General features: G+C 42.3%; 1 protein-coding gene across 16 annotated transcripts in view; it reads left to right on the top strand.

The window, feature by feature from the left end:
* Positions 1-4,511: 4,511 nt before the first annotated feature.
* Positions 4,512-13,064, top strand: part of CFAP299 (cilia and flagella associated protein 299) — a 622,454-nt gene continuing 613,901 nt past the window's right edge. For 2 of the 16 annotated variants that reach the window (XM_049105122.1, XM_049105123.1), the window contains exon 1: positions 5,862-6,433. Coding sequence is in view for 4 of the 16 variants with exons in the window: in XM_049105115.1 (XP_048961072.1) it covers positions 4,828-4,938 (111 nt within the window). In the remaining 12 variants the exon portion in view is untranslated. Of the gene's footprint in view, positions 4,939-5,851; positions 6,434-13,064 lie in introns of those variants that run through there. The other 14 variants (XM_049105112.1, XM_049105114.1, XM_049105117.1 and 11 more) reach the window with 14 other exon arrangements.

The raw sequence follows: 13,064 nt of genomic DNA on the forward strand, positions 1-13,064 counted from the left end.
GGGAATAAGGAAAGAATTGATGTGTGAGTAGGCTTGTATATTTGACTAAAGGATATTTAATCTGATGACTTTTACTTCATTTGTGGAGTAGAAGTTAAGATTATCTTCTTTGAGACAGGAGGATGTAGGATAAAAGAGAGATGAGAAAATAGGAAAAGCCATTGTAGAAAATCAGTGAATTGAAGGAAAAAACACAGTAAGACAGTGGGGACAGTGCTGAGTATGCACTTGAAATTGGTGACTTTGCATTGACAGTGCTCTATTTCCATGTGACATTTTCTGAGTGTTTGGCAATTCAAGGGAAGCGGTGTTTTAGGGTAGAGCTGGATTTCCATTCAGTCAAACAAGTTGAGGGAATTTTCAGTGAAACTGTTAGAAAAAACTTAGAGCCATTAAGAGTCCAAGTTTCCTTCTGTTCCAAGGAGATGGTTGTAGCTATGATGTTTATCATCTATCCCATAGCACAATAGTAGTTTTCAACTCTTACCAGCTGTTGACACCCATCAACCCCACTCCTGGGAGTAGTTCGTTCTTTCTCTCTTCTGGATCCTTCCTCTTATACACTGGTAGATATAGTAAGAAAGGAGAAAACTCGGGTGTAATGGCACATTTATACATCGTGTCTCCAGACGGAAGCTGTGAAACCAGAACTTCAGCACTTTGGAACAACTGAGAAAGTGTGGAAGTCTAGTAATCTCATCACAAGAAATATCTTAAATAAATTCAATGTCATCATTATTACAAAGCACAAAAGAACTCTCCGTGGCTGACGTTAAGCAATAGTCCTCATCTGCAATCCAAAGAAACTGAATAAGCACTTGGGCAACATCAGACACAAATCTCTTATCTTATTAGTGCAAGCATATGTTTTTCTTTCTTAGGATATGGTAATGTGTTGAGTCCATTTTAATAGAGCCACAAGTTCTTATTCAGAGGATTTAGCATCTCAGTAGCATAATAAGCGTGGCATTCCCCTCCTGAACTTGTCAACATACCAAAAGTATGTTTCCTATTCACTTTCCCAGACATCATAGTATATTGCTTAACATCTGGAAATAGAAAAGTGTAAGGTTTAATTTAAAATTCTTTGATTATACTTCCACCAGGTAAGTACAGTACCAAAGCCTGTTTATTTTAAAGACATACTTATGCTTAGATTTTGCCTACATTCTTAGGACCTTTGTTTCCCCCCCTTTTTGTTTTACTCAGAACTAAGCTAAATATGGCATATATTCTCTTATTCTTACAAGCACATGTTTACTCTCTTTTACACTTTAGAATTTGGCTGTGAATATACATAATCCTTGCTGGTCCTTTTGCAAGGAATGGAATTTCTAGGATTTGGTACTAAATTCCAAGTTTCAATCTTCAAAAACCCCAGACTTTAAGTAGGAATGCATATTATTCAAAATAAAGTACTTCCCAATCATAACAAAGACTTTGCAATTGGAAATAGGGACTTGCCAAAGCTCATTAATTTCTCTGTTGCCCTCTTTTTCTCAGGCGCTAATCAAAAAGTGGTTTTGAACTTAAATTGAAAGTTAAGCAAAACACAATGGAATCAGGCCTACCATAATTTCAGCCTTTCTGTGAGGAACGAGGCTAGCGAGAATTACAGATTTTCTTTTTCTTTTTAAATATTCATAGAGAAACGGACTTTTTGAAAATCACCCTAAGTGTTTTGAGTTAGAATAAGATAGCTAGGCTCATTGACTGAAGATATTTACATAACTGTTTAAATTTAGATGCTTCAGGGATTATTTTATTAAAGAGTTGTTTACCAAATAGTCAATCTAATGAAGTTTCCACTGAAAATGTACAATCACAATGGATCATAATAGTATGATATAGAAACAAACAATGACCTGGCATTTTACTAAAATATAGGTCCTTGTAATCAAAGTGCTATAGTTTAATGAACCCAAGATTTTCTAGATGCTTTATTGTTCCTTGAGAGTGATGAAATCCTGACAGAGGAGGACCTCAAAGCAAATATAAATATAAATATAAATATAAATATAAATATAAATATAAATACCCTGGAGGCTTTGACAGTAAGACACGATCTTTTGGGGGCACCTGGGTGGCTGGGGGGTTGAGTGTCTGCCTTTGGCTCAGGTCGTGATCTGAGGGGGCCTGGAATTGAGTCCTGTATCAGGCTCCCTGCAGGAAGCCTGCTTCTCCCTCTGCCTGTATCTCTGCCTCTCTCTCTCTCTGTGTCTCTCACAAATAAATATATAAAATCTTAAAAACCCAACTTTTTAGTAGTGCATGATCATCATTCAAAGCCATTTTTATTGTATACTACTCTTATTCAAGTTCATGATTACTACCTTTTGCAAACTCTTCAAGCTATCAAACTCTTCAAGCTATTCAAAGCCTTCCTACTGTTTCTTTTCCTAGGAAGCTTCTTTTTCTCTATGCTCACCTGCCCCCTCATAACATCAAAACAATGTGCAGCTTTCCCCTACACAGACTCTAATCTTTCTTGCCTCCCCACCTTGGAATATACCATCCTTTTTTACTCTGGTTATTTATTCTAAGTCCATGCTCCCTCTCACAGTTGGATACATATTTTTCTAATAAACCAAAAAACAGCTTTCATAATTAATTCCATGTGGCTCTTCAAACCTCTATTCACCTCTGCTTTCCTTTGTGGGTAAACAGGAGTATTAAGCGATGTTGCTATTTTTATCTTTACCATTTCCACCAATCCATTTAGATTCACTGTGTCTCTATATTGAGAATAATGCTAATATTGCCTTTTGAGTGGGTTTGTTGACAAACAAGACAATGCATAGGAAGTATTTAGAACAGAACTGGCACATGGTAGTCTTAATAAATATTCTTATACTAAACCAAATACTTGTATTTTCTGTATGTGGTAAGTGGCTGAGACTTTTCTAAGCCTTTGCTTGTGCTCAGTTCACACAGAATAATGCTTCTTTCAGGAGTGACTTTAAGAAGTCACTTTCCTATTCGCTATACCTATTCTCTAGATAGTAGAGAATATTGAGACTTATATCTCTTGTCAATTAGGACATCTTAAGTCACATGGATTTCTTCTCATTCCAGAGCTATTTGAATTTTCATATCTTTTTAGAGATTACATGATGTCAAGCTGTTAGTGGTTGTTAACTGTAGCACAAATACTAGTTAAAGATGTGACCAATCTGTGGCGCTTATGACAGTGTTTGGCATACAGGAAAGGTTCAATAAATAATTGCTATTATTGTTATTTTGTAGTGTTTTTTTTTTTTTAAATAGGCTCCCCCAACATAAGGCTTCAACCCATCACCCAGAGATCAAGAGTTGCATGCTCTACTGATTGAACCAGTCCAGCAACCTTCTTTTTTTGTTGTTCTATTTTGAGTGCTCAAGGTTTCTCTATCCTTTCTGTTCTTCTGAAATCAATGATTAAATTGCATTAAAAGGGGCACGTGAGTGGCTCAGTCGGTTAAGCATCTGCCTTCGGCTCAGGTCATGATCCCGGGGTCCTATGGAATCTGCTTCTCTCTCCCACTGCCCTTCCACCCTTCTCCTGTGTTAACCTTTTAAAATAAATTGTATTAAAAAGTCTAAATGCCTTTTAAAATACTTCAGGATATTTTCATTAATCAAAAAAGTCAGTGAACTGAGAGATTATTGTGTCTGTATCACGTAAAATTTGTACATTTGTGACACCCTAACTTTTGAGATGAGCTTTTCAAATTGGGAAAGCTGACTGCCAAGTATTTTACCAGATATTTTCATTAAAGGAAAAAATTTTTTTTACACCCCTGAACATCTTCAAAATCAATTCAAAAGTACTTAAAGAGCAATTACCACAGGCTGAGTATTGTACTATATATTAATTTGCAAACGGTTTGTAAAATATTAAAATCTAAATATGAAATCTGAAAAGTTTTGCCAGCTGTCACGCTGGATTATTACTTTATTACTTTATTATTTATTTATTTATTTATTTATTTATTTATTTATTTATTTATTTATTTATTTTTGACGCTGGATTACTTTAAATCCGTTTTAAAGATGCAAAACTTTGTTCTAAAGGAAAAGTCTTTGCTAAAAAACCTTTACTTTCTAATTTTCCAGATATTTTGTCCTCTAAGAAAGGTAGCTTCAACAAAAGCAGTCTTTTATTGTGTGCTTTTTTTTGAAACTTAACAAAAGTCTAAAAAACAACCGCTTGGGGCCAAAAGAGGTCTTCAAAGATATTTTCACTGAGTTCTTTTAATTTGGAAATAAATTCCTCCTCATACCCAAACATCAGCAATGATTTGTCTTTAAGATCATTTTTTATTTTTTAATTTTTTTAATTTTTTAATTTTTTAAGATATCATTTTTTAAAATAATTTGGTCATTAAATATTTTGTTACTGTGTTTGGATACAGGATCATTTCCACAGACTTGCTAGGAGATACGCTTCTTGCAAAAATAGACCTTCAGTTACTCGAGTGCCGGCCTTGGTATTCTTGTCCCGCATTAAGACCGTTTTAGAACGAGATCAGTAACGATGTCCGCGCCTCCGCGCAGTCCCGGGATTTCTCATTTTGCGCTGCAAGGGGCATCTCCCACGTGACTCCACGCTCCGCCGGGGTTCGAGTCAGCTGAGTGGTGCCGGACCCCAGTTTGCGGCGGGTAATTCGAGAGCGGGTTCCCCGGAGTTGGAGGGAAACTTGAAACTGCGGACCAGACCCCGGGGCGGGATCCACGGCCGAGGCTCCGCACGGTTCCGTCCGGCCGAGGGGAAGAAACCGAGGGGTGGGACGTCCGGCCCGGCCCCCGCGCGTGCGTCGCTAGGGACGCTTCGGCCGAGGCGCCGCGATGGATCAGGACGAGGGCCTGACGGCCGTGGACAACATAGTCACTCAGTTCAGCACCTATGAAGACTTCCTCGACTCGCAGATCACTACGGTGGACCTGTACTACCTGGAGGTAAGGGTCGCGGCGCCGCACAGCGACCCCGCCCCCGCCCCCCCACCCCCCGGGCCTCAGGCCTCCCCCCGGGCCTCGCCCCCCTCCCCGGGCCTCACCGCCCGGGCCTCACGCCCCTCCCCGGGCTTCACGACCCCCGGGCCTCTGTCACGCCTCCCGGGCGTCACGCCCCCCACCCCCGGGCCTCACGCCGCCCCCCCCCCGGGCCTCACGCCCCGCCCCCCCGGGCCTCAGGCCCCCCCCCCCCCCCGGGCCTCAGGCCTCCCCCCGGGCCTCACGCCCCCCTCCCCGGGCCTCACGCCGCCCGGGCCTCACGCCCCCCCGGGCCTCTGTCACGCCGCCCGGGCGTCACGCCCCCCACCCCCGGGCCTCAGGCCTCCCCCCGGGCCTCACGCCCCCCTCCCCGGGCCTCACGCCGCCCGGGCCTCACGCCCCCCCTGGCCTCTGTCACGCCGCCCGGGCCTCACGCCCCCCCTGGCCTCTGTCACGCCCGCCCGGGCCTCACGCCCCGCCCCCCGGGCCTCACGCCCCGCCCCCCCGGGCCTCTGTCACGCCGCCCGGGCCTCACGCCCCCCCTGGCCTCTGTCACGCCCGCCCGGGCCTCACGCCCCGCCCCCCCGGGCCTCTGTCACGCCCGCCCGGCCCTCACGCCCCCCCCCTGGCCTCTGTCACGCCGCCCGGGCCTCACGCCCCGCCCCCCCGGGCCTCACGCCACCCCCCCCGCCTCTCTCACGCCCCCCCCCCCCCCCCCCCCCGGCCTCTCTCACGCCGCCCGGCCCTCACGCCCCCCCGGCCCTCACGCCCCCCCCCCGGCCTCTGTCACGCCCCCCCCCCGGCCCTCACGCCCCTCTCCGGCCCTCACGCCCCCCCGGGCCTCACGCCGCCCCGGCCTCTCTCACGCCCCTCCCGGGCGCCCGCGGCGTGCGGTGAGCGCCCCCCGGCGGTGGACCCCGGCCAGGTCGGGCCCCGCATCCCGCGGCGCCGGAGCGGAATCGCCGGTCCCCTCCGCCCCGCGCGGCCTCCGAGTGTGCGGGACTCCTGCCCCGCGTGGAGGCCGGCGCGCGAACACACGGGCACCCTCGGCATCCGCGGGCGGGGAGACCGCATCGACGACCTGCGGAGCCCCTGCCCTGGGCTGTAACGCAGGCCTGCCACGCCGTTTCTCTTTGCTTTGCCAATTTGTGTTAAAGCACAGAAGACCGTATCCTTCCAGGGCGCGAGGCAGCACCAACCTGGTGCGCGTCCCTGCCGTTTTATGGGGCATCTGGGTTTGTGGACTTCCACCCCACCCTAGTCGGTTCAGAACGCCCCTTAATTACGGATGCGCAGTACAGGTCGCCGTGCAGGTTCCTGGCATTGATGGAGTAGAGAGTTGAAACTAACGTTGGTAGTTTAAAAAAAAAAAAAAAAAGCCTGCTGTACTGCAAAATTAGACGTCATGGGATTGCCTGCTGTGTTCCCCGCAGCAACCGTCTTCCTCCCTGCTTCTTTACAGGTGTGTGTTTGATGCGGGGATGATGGGATGCGGGCGGGGCAGAGAGCTCTTGTCCTCGGTGAGGAGAACCAGGATGGGCGGGAAGATAATAGGCCACAGGGTCCTGAGAGGCGGGACGCGAACCGTGGACCCCTCTAGCCCTGGGATATTGCCAGACGAGGCCGACGGAATGGGCACTGCCCTGGGGATTCTACCGTCCTGGAGCCAAGACACAACCCCAAATCGCCTCCTCCCTATTTAGGCCACACAGAGCGAACGCCACTGTGTGGTGCCGAGTCACAGTGGAGTCTGTGAAGGATTTGGATCCTGCAGTCAACTCCCCAAACTCTGTATCTGTAGCAACATAATTCTGCAATTTAGTGCATTGAAATTTTTGGACTCCAAAGATCACGTGAAGCATGATTTTATGTGAATGTGAATTGCAAGGTTTGTTCTTATTTTCCAAAACACATTCAGGTGCCGGTGCTAGATATGAATATAGTTTTTAAGAAGTAGAAGCATCTAATTCTGCTCCTACTCACAAGTTCTGTGACCTTGGACAATAATTTGATCTTTCTGGAATTATCTGTTAAAAAAATACATCCAGGAGATACTTACAACATAGCTTTTGATTTTTGATCAGACAAGATTTTTGATATTTTATATAGTTAGTATGTTTAAAGTCATGAATGCCTCGCATCTAAGACTCTAAAATGAAGATTGAAAGGTAATGGTACTAAACAATGTTTGCATCCACATATTTGCATGTCTAAATAAACACCAATGAAATATAGATAATTTTATTTGATTAAGATGTTTATTATCTTCATATCACATGTGAAAAATTGTTAAGCTTAAGCCTAGTATCATTAAGCAGGGTTTCAATTTTTTTTTAAGGTAGAGTTCTACATGTAAGAATTAAAAAAATATTAATGTTAATTAGGACTGAGAAATTAATACTTTTTTGTTTCATCAATCAGAACTTTAAAGGTCTCTACAATGGAAAATTGTAGCTGTATTTGGGGAAATTATAAGGAAATTTACTTAAAATTTGGTCTGGCTTAGCTTACTCTTACTGTACTTTCATAGAAGATAAAGGTTTAATTAATAAGGCAAGTATATATATTTTGGATTGGGTAATGAAAAATTTTAAGTGTCCTTTGCTCTGGGGACTTATATTCTCAAATACTTCCTGTGGAAGCAAGTTCATTTCTCACTTAGAGACAAGTGGACTCTTCAGGATTGGTTCAGTAGTATGGATGCTACAGCAGATATGTGCCATGGATTATGGATCACACTTCGTGAGGTGATTCTTTTACACTGTGTGTGTTTGTGTGTATGTGTGTTTTGGTCATCAGTAATTGACTTTGATGTGAAAGAAGCAAATTTTAAATGGTAAATGAGAGACGGCAAATTTTAGTCAGAAGAGCCTAGAGTCATAAGATTTGGGTTCTAATTCTGTATTGTGTTTTAACCAGTTTGAAACTCCATTTCCTCCTCCGCATATTGAAGGGCCTGGATTAGATAACATTCAAGGTTATGTGTGTAAAAATTTATGAGTTATCTCTATAGCCATCTGTCCATCTAGGCATCCATGTATTCATCCAACCATCTAATCAATAAACCTTCGGTGGGAGCCTACTGTAGTAGATAGTGCCTTGATTCTAGGAATTTAAGAATCAGTTCTAGTCATCTGATTTTAGAATTGTACTTGCAGTTCAGTCTAACTTTTATTTATTCAGCAAACATTTTCCAAGTGTTTATTAACTTACAGTTACTCTTCTGTTATATAGAATATTATTCTCTGGCTATAAGTTTTCAGTTGATTTCAGTAAAAGTTATTACCAACGCCTCACATACAAAGTGGCCATATTATCTTTGCTGCATTCTGTATTCTTCTCCACCTTATGTGTGTTCCTAGAAGCTGTCCTTTGCAGTCTTTAACCAGGCTCTTTTTCTTTGGCTTTGGCTTTGTTTCAGCCAATATGAGATCAGAGGGCAGGAAGAGAGGTGTTAGAGAATTTATTACCTCTCATCTTCCTACTGGTTGTGGCTTGGAAGTGGCTGCATTTCTTAGGTTTGGCCAGCTCCTTATTCCATCAACTACAGCATTCTTTCCTGGTGCTGGCAGCATTCTCTGTTCTAGGAACTGTTTCCTCTCCATCTCCTTTTAGGGCCTAATGGTGTTAGTGACCTCCCACTGTTACTAGCCCAACAATATTACATCATCCTATGCTGGTTTCCATTAATCTTGTGATATTTTTGTAAATTGTGCTTTTATTCTTTTTAATTATCTCTTTGAGTTTGCCTACGATGATCCTAACTTCTGTATTATCATTTAACATCTTAAATCTCTGTAAGTGTACAGGTAGTATACGTATATACTAACCACAATTTTTTTTTTTTATATATGATTAGGATTAGGAAGGAAGGTGCTCACTTTGGCAGCATATATTCTAAAATAAGAGTAGGAAGGAAGGGACGTATGCAATAAAAATGAAGACCTGTACCAGTTAACTATTTGATGAGTTGGAGAGGGGTAAGATAGGTTAAGGAGAATAAAAGAGGCTCTTCATTCTCTGTCTACTGTGCTTTGCTCATTTTACTGGATGATACCTATAAACCATGACATTTATAACAGTATCAGCAATTAGATTTAACTCTGCTAACCCAAATAACAGTAATTCAAATAACAGCTCCTTTATTCTAGGAGTTAGTGTTACCTTAAACTGATTAAACCAATCATTAAATGGATATAAAAATACTTAAAAAATTTTGGCAAAATTTTTCGCACTGTGATTTTACAGATTCTTTCTTGGTAGTTTTTCCATTTTGAATAAACACATTTATCCCTTCATTTCACTGGTGGTTGCCTGTGGCCAGTAGAGAACCAAAAGGGCTATTGAATTGCTTTTTCCAGATAAGGAATCAAAGGATGTTTTTAGAATTATTTCTAAATTTCCCTGACTAATGCATTGTAGTCATGGCTAAATAACTTGTAGAGACTAGCAATGTCAGGGTTTTATTTTGAGATTATCTTTCTATTATTTAGAAAATAGAAATCACACAAACTAAACCTTTTGGACATAATCTTATGTAGCAGACACTGATTAAGTGAGATTTCAGGAAAAATCCAGTAGCACAATTTATTATACAGTAAGCCACCTAATAACCAACCAGTATTTATTGCATTTTCCCAGTATTTATTGGATCAGGTACAGAGTAGATGATCCCTATAAAATATATTATTTCATGCATTTCAGAATCAGCTGTTGTCTTTTGTTGATTCAATAGGAGAAAAATTAGCATAAATTAATTTCTCTCTGCTTAAGAGGACTTCTACATTTTTCCTTCGGTAGGTACATAGAGGTACTTATCTTTATTTATTTATTTATTTTTGTAATAATAAATTTATTTTTTATTGGTGTTCAATTTGCCAACATAGAGAATTAACACCCAGTGCTCATCCCGTCAAGTGCCCCCCTCAGTGCCCGTAACCCATTCACCCCCACCCCCCGCCCTCCTCCCCATCCAGCACCCCTAGTTCGTTTCCCAGAGTTAGGAGTCTTTATGTTCTGTCTCCCTTTCTGATATTTCCCACACATTTCTTCTCCCTTCCCTTATATTCCCTCTCACTATTATTTATATTCCCCCAATGAATGAGAACATACAATGTTTGTGCTTCTCCGATTGACTTACTTCACTCAGCATAATACCCTCCAGTTCCATCCACGTTGAAGCAAATGGTGGGTATTTGTCATTTCTAATGGCTGAGTAATATTCCATTGTATACATAAACCACATCTTCTTTATCCATTCATCTTTCGATGGACACCGAGGCTCCTTCCACAGTTTGGCTATTGTGGATATTGCTGCTAGAATCATCGGGGTGTGCAGGTGTCCCGGTGTTTCATTGCATCTGTATCTTTGGGGTAACTCCCCAGCAGTGCAATTGCTGGGTCATAGGGCAGGTCTATTTTTAACTCTTCAAGGAACCTCCACACAGTTTTCCAGAGTGGCTGCACCAGTTCACATTCCCACCAACAGTGTAAGAGGGTTCCCTTTTCTCCGCATCCTCTCCAACATTTGTGGCTTCCTGCCTTGTTAATTTTTCCCATTCTCACTGGTGTGAGGTGGTATCTCATTGTGGTTTTGATTTCTATTTCCCTGATGGCAAGTGATGCCGAGCATTTTCTCATGTGCATGTTGGCCATGTCTATGTCTTCCTCTGTGAGATTTCTGTTCATGTCTTTTGCCCATTTCATGATTGGATTGTTTGGTTTCTTTGGTGTTGAGTTTAATAAATTCTTTATAGATCTTGGAAACTAGCCCCTTATCCAGTACGTCATTTGCAAATATCTTCTCCCATTCTGTAGGTTGTCTTTGAGTTTTGTTGACTGTATCCTTCACTGTGCAAAAGCTTTTTATCTTGATGAAGTCCCAATAGTTCATTTTTGCTTTTGTTTCTTTTTCCTTCGTGGATGTATCCTGCAAGAAGTTACTGTGCCTGAGTTCAAAAAGGGTGTTGCCTGTGTTCTCCTCTAGGATTTTGATGGAATCTTGTCTCAAATTTAGATCTTTCATCCATTTTGAGTTTATCTTTGTGTCTGGTGAAAGAGAGTGGTCTAGTTTCATTCTTCTGCATGTGGATGTCCAATTTTCCCAGCACCATTTATTGAAGAGACTGTCTTTCTTCCAGTGGATGGTCTTTCCTCCTTTATCGAATATTAGTTGACCATAAAGTTCAGGGTCCACTTCTGGATTCTCTATTCTGTTCCATTGATCTATGTGTCTGTTTTTGTGCCAGTCCCACACTGTCTTGATGACCACAGCTTTGTAGTACGACCTGAAATCTGGCATTGTGATGCCCCCAGATATGGTTTTCTTTTTTAAAATTCCCCTGGCTATTCGGGGTCTTTTCTGATTCCACACAAATCTTAAAATAATTTGTTCTAACTCTCTGAAGAAAGTCCATGGTATTTTGATAGGGATTGCATTAAACGTGTAAATTGCCCTGGGTAGCATTGACATTTTCACAATATTAATTCTTCCAGTCTATGAGCATGGAATATTTTTCCATCTCTTTGTGTCTTCCTCAATTTCTTTCAGAAGTGTTCTATGGTTTTTAGGGTATAGATCCTTTACCTCTTTGGTTAGGTTTATTCCTAGGTATCTTATGCTTTTGGGTGCAATTGTAAATGGGATTGACTCCTTAATTTCTCTTTCTTCAGTCTCATTGTTAGTGTATAGAAATGCCACTGATTTCTAGGTATTGATTTTATATCCTGCCACGCTACCAAACTGCTGTATGAGTTCTAGCAATCTTGGGGTGGAGGCTTTTGGGTTTTCTATGTAGAGTATCATGTCATCGGCGAAGAGGGAGAGTTTGACTTCTTTGCCAATTTGAATGCCGAGGTACTTATCTATAAGTAAAATATCTAATTCTTCATGGACATGAATTCTGATGATCAGGGAGTGAAACTGAATCCAGAATGCCATATCCACAGTACTTCTGAAACTTTATCCTAATGATAAATTTTAAATGCTGTGACCCTAGTATCATCCTCAGTGTCTCAATTGTGTCTCAAACAGTGCCCTAAAAATCTGTATTCTTTGTAATTAAAGTATGCTCCATTTTTATTTGGTGCTTGTATTGACTTCAAAAGCTACTGCTGGAAGAGATAAGAGTGGAGGCAGGGAAGATTCCCAATAGAGTGTGGAAAATGAGATGAGGCAGGGGGCTTATGACAAACTGCCGGAGAACAACCATTACTTAAGGTGTAAGTATGGAGGTGGTGCTCACAAGAACAATGATAAGGGGGTTGAGAAAAGTAGGAGGATACAGGGAGAATGGGATGATCCACAGGCCAAGAGCAGTTGGGTAAGCAAAACCAAAAACACTTGAATAACATTTAACAAAGCTAGGTGAGAGTTATTTCTATGAACCCCAGCCTTAAAGCAGATGGGGAGAAATCATCCATAGCCATAACATTGAAAAGGTATTGGCATCCATGTAGTTGAAAAGCAGAGAAGACAATGGGCCGTCTAAAGCACCTCTAAACAAGAAACAGCAAAGTAGTCATCAGCTAGCTATTCAGTGGTAGTGGAATGGTCCGCTTTGAAAACAGCAGCTGGAAGTGGGAGGGTTTTGGCCATTCTTGAGTATGTAGGTTCCTAGGCGAGCTCTGAAGGAGCTATAGCCAAATAGCCAGTAACTCTTGAAACTACCTTCCATAGCTGGGAAGTGCTCCACACTGTTAGGAGTGGAATCAACATTGAGATGGATGGGGATAGTAGAGACAAAATTTGAAAGAGAAAGAGAAGATAACAGGATAGAAAAAGAAAAAAAAAAATAGAAAGCAAGTGCCAAAGCTTTGAACACCATATGGATATAAAATAAGAGGGAAGTTCTATAAGCCACAGTTTCTTCTAAATGCCCAGGAGAACCAAACACGAGCCATAGAAAAGCATTGAGGTTGAAGCCCATTCAAATTTATAAGATAGAAGAGGGTAAGGAGCAAAATAGCATCCCTATCTCCCTAACAAAACCATGACCTTCTTTTTGAGTACAAACTAAAAGACATTAAGACAATGATACACACATGAAAGTGTTCAGAAATGAGGGAACAGAATTCAGGAAGTAATTAGGAAC

Source organism: Canis lupus, chromosome 32 (assembly GCF_003254725.2).
Source record: "Canis lupus dingo isolate Sandy chromosome 32, ASM325472v2, whole genome shotgun sequence".
Classification (NCBI taxonomy): domain Eukaryota; kingdom Metazoa; phylum Chordata; class Mammalia; order Carnivora; family Canidae; genus Canis; species Canis lupus.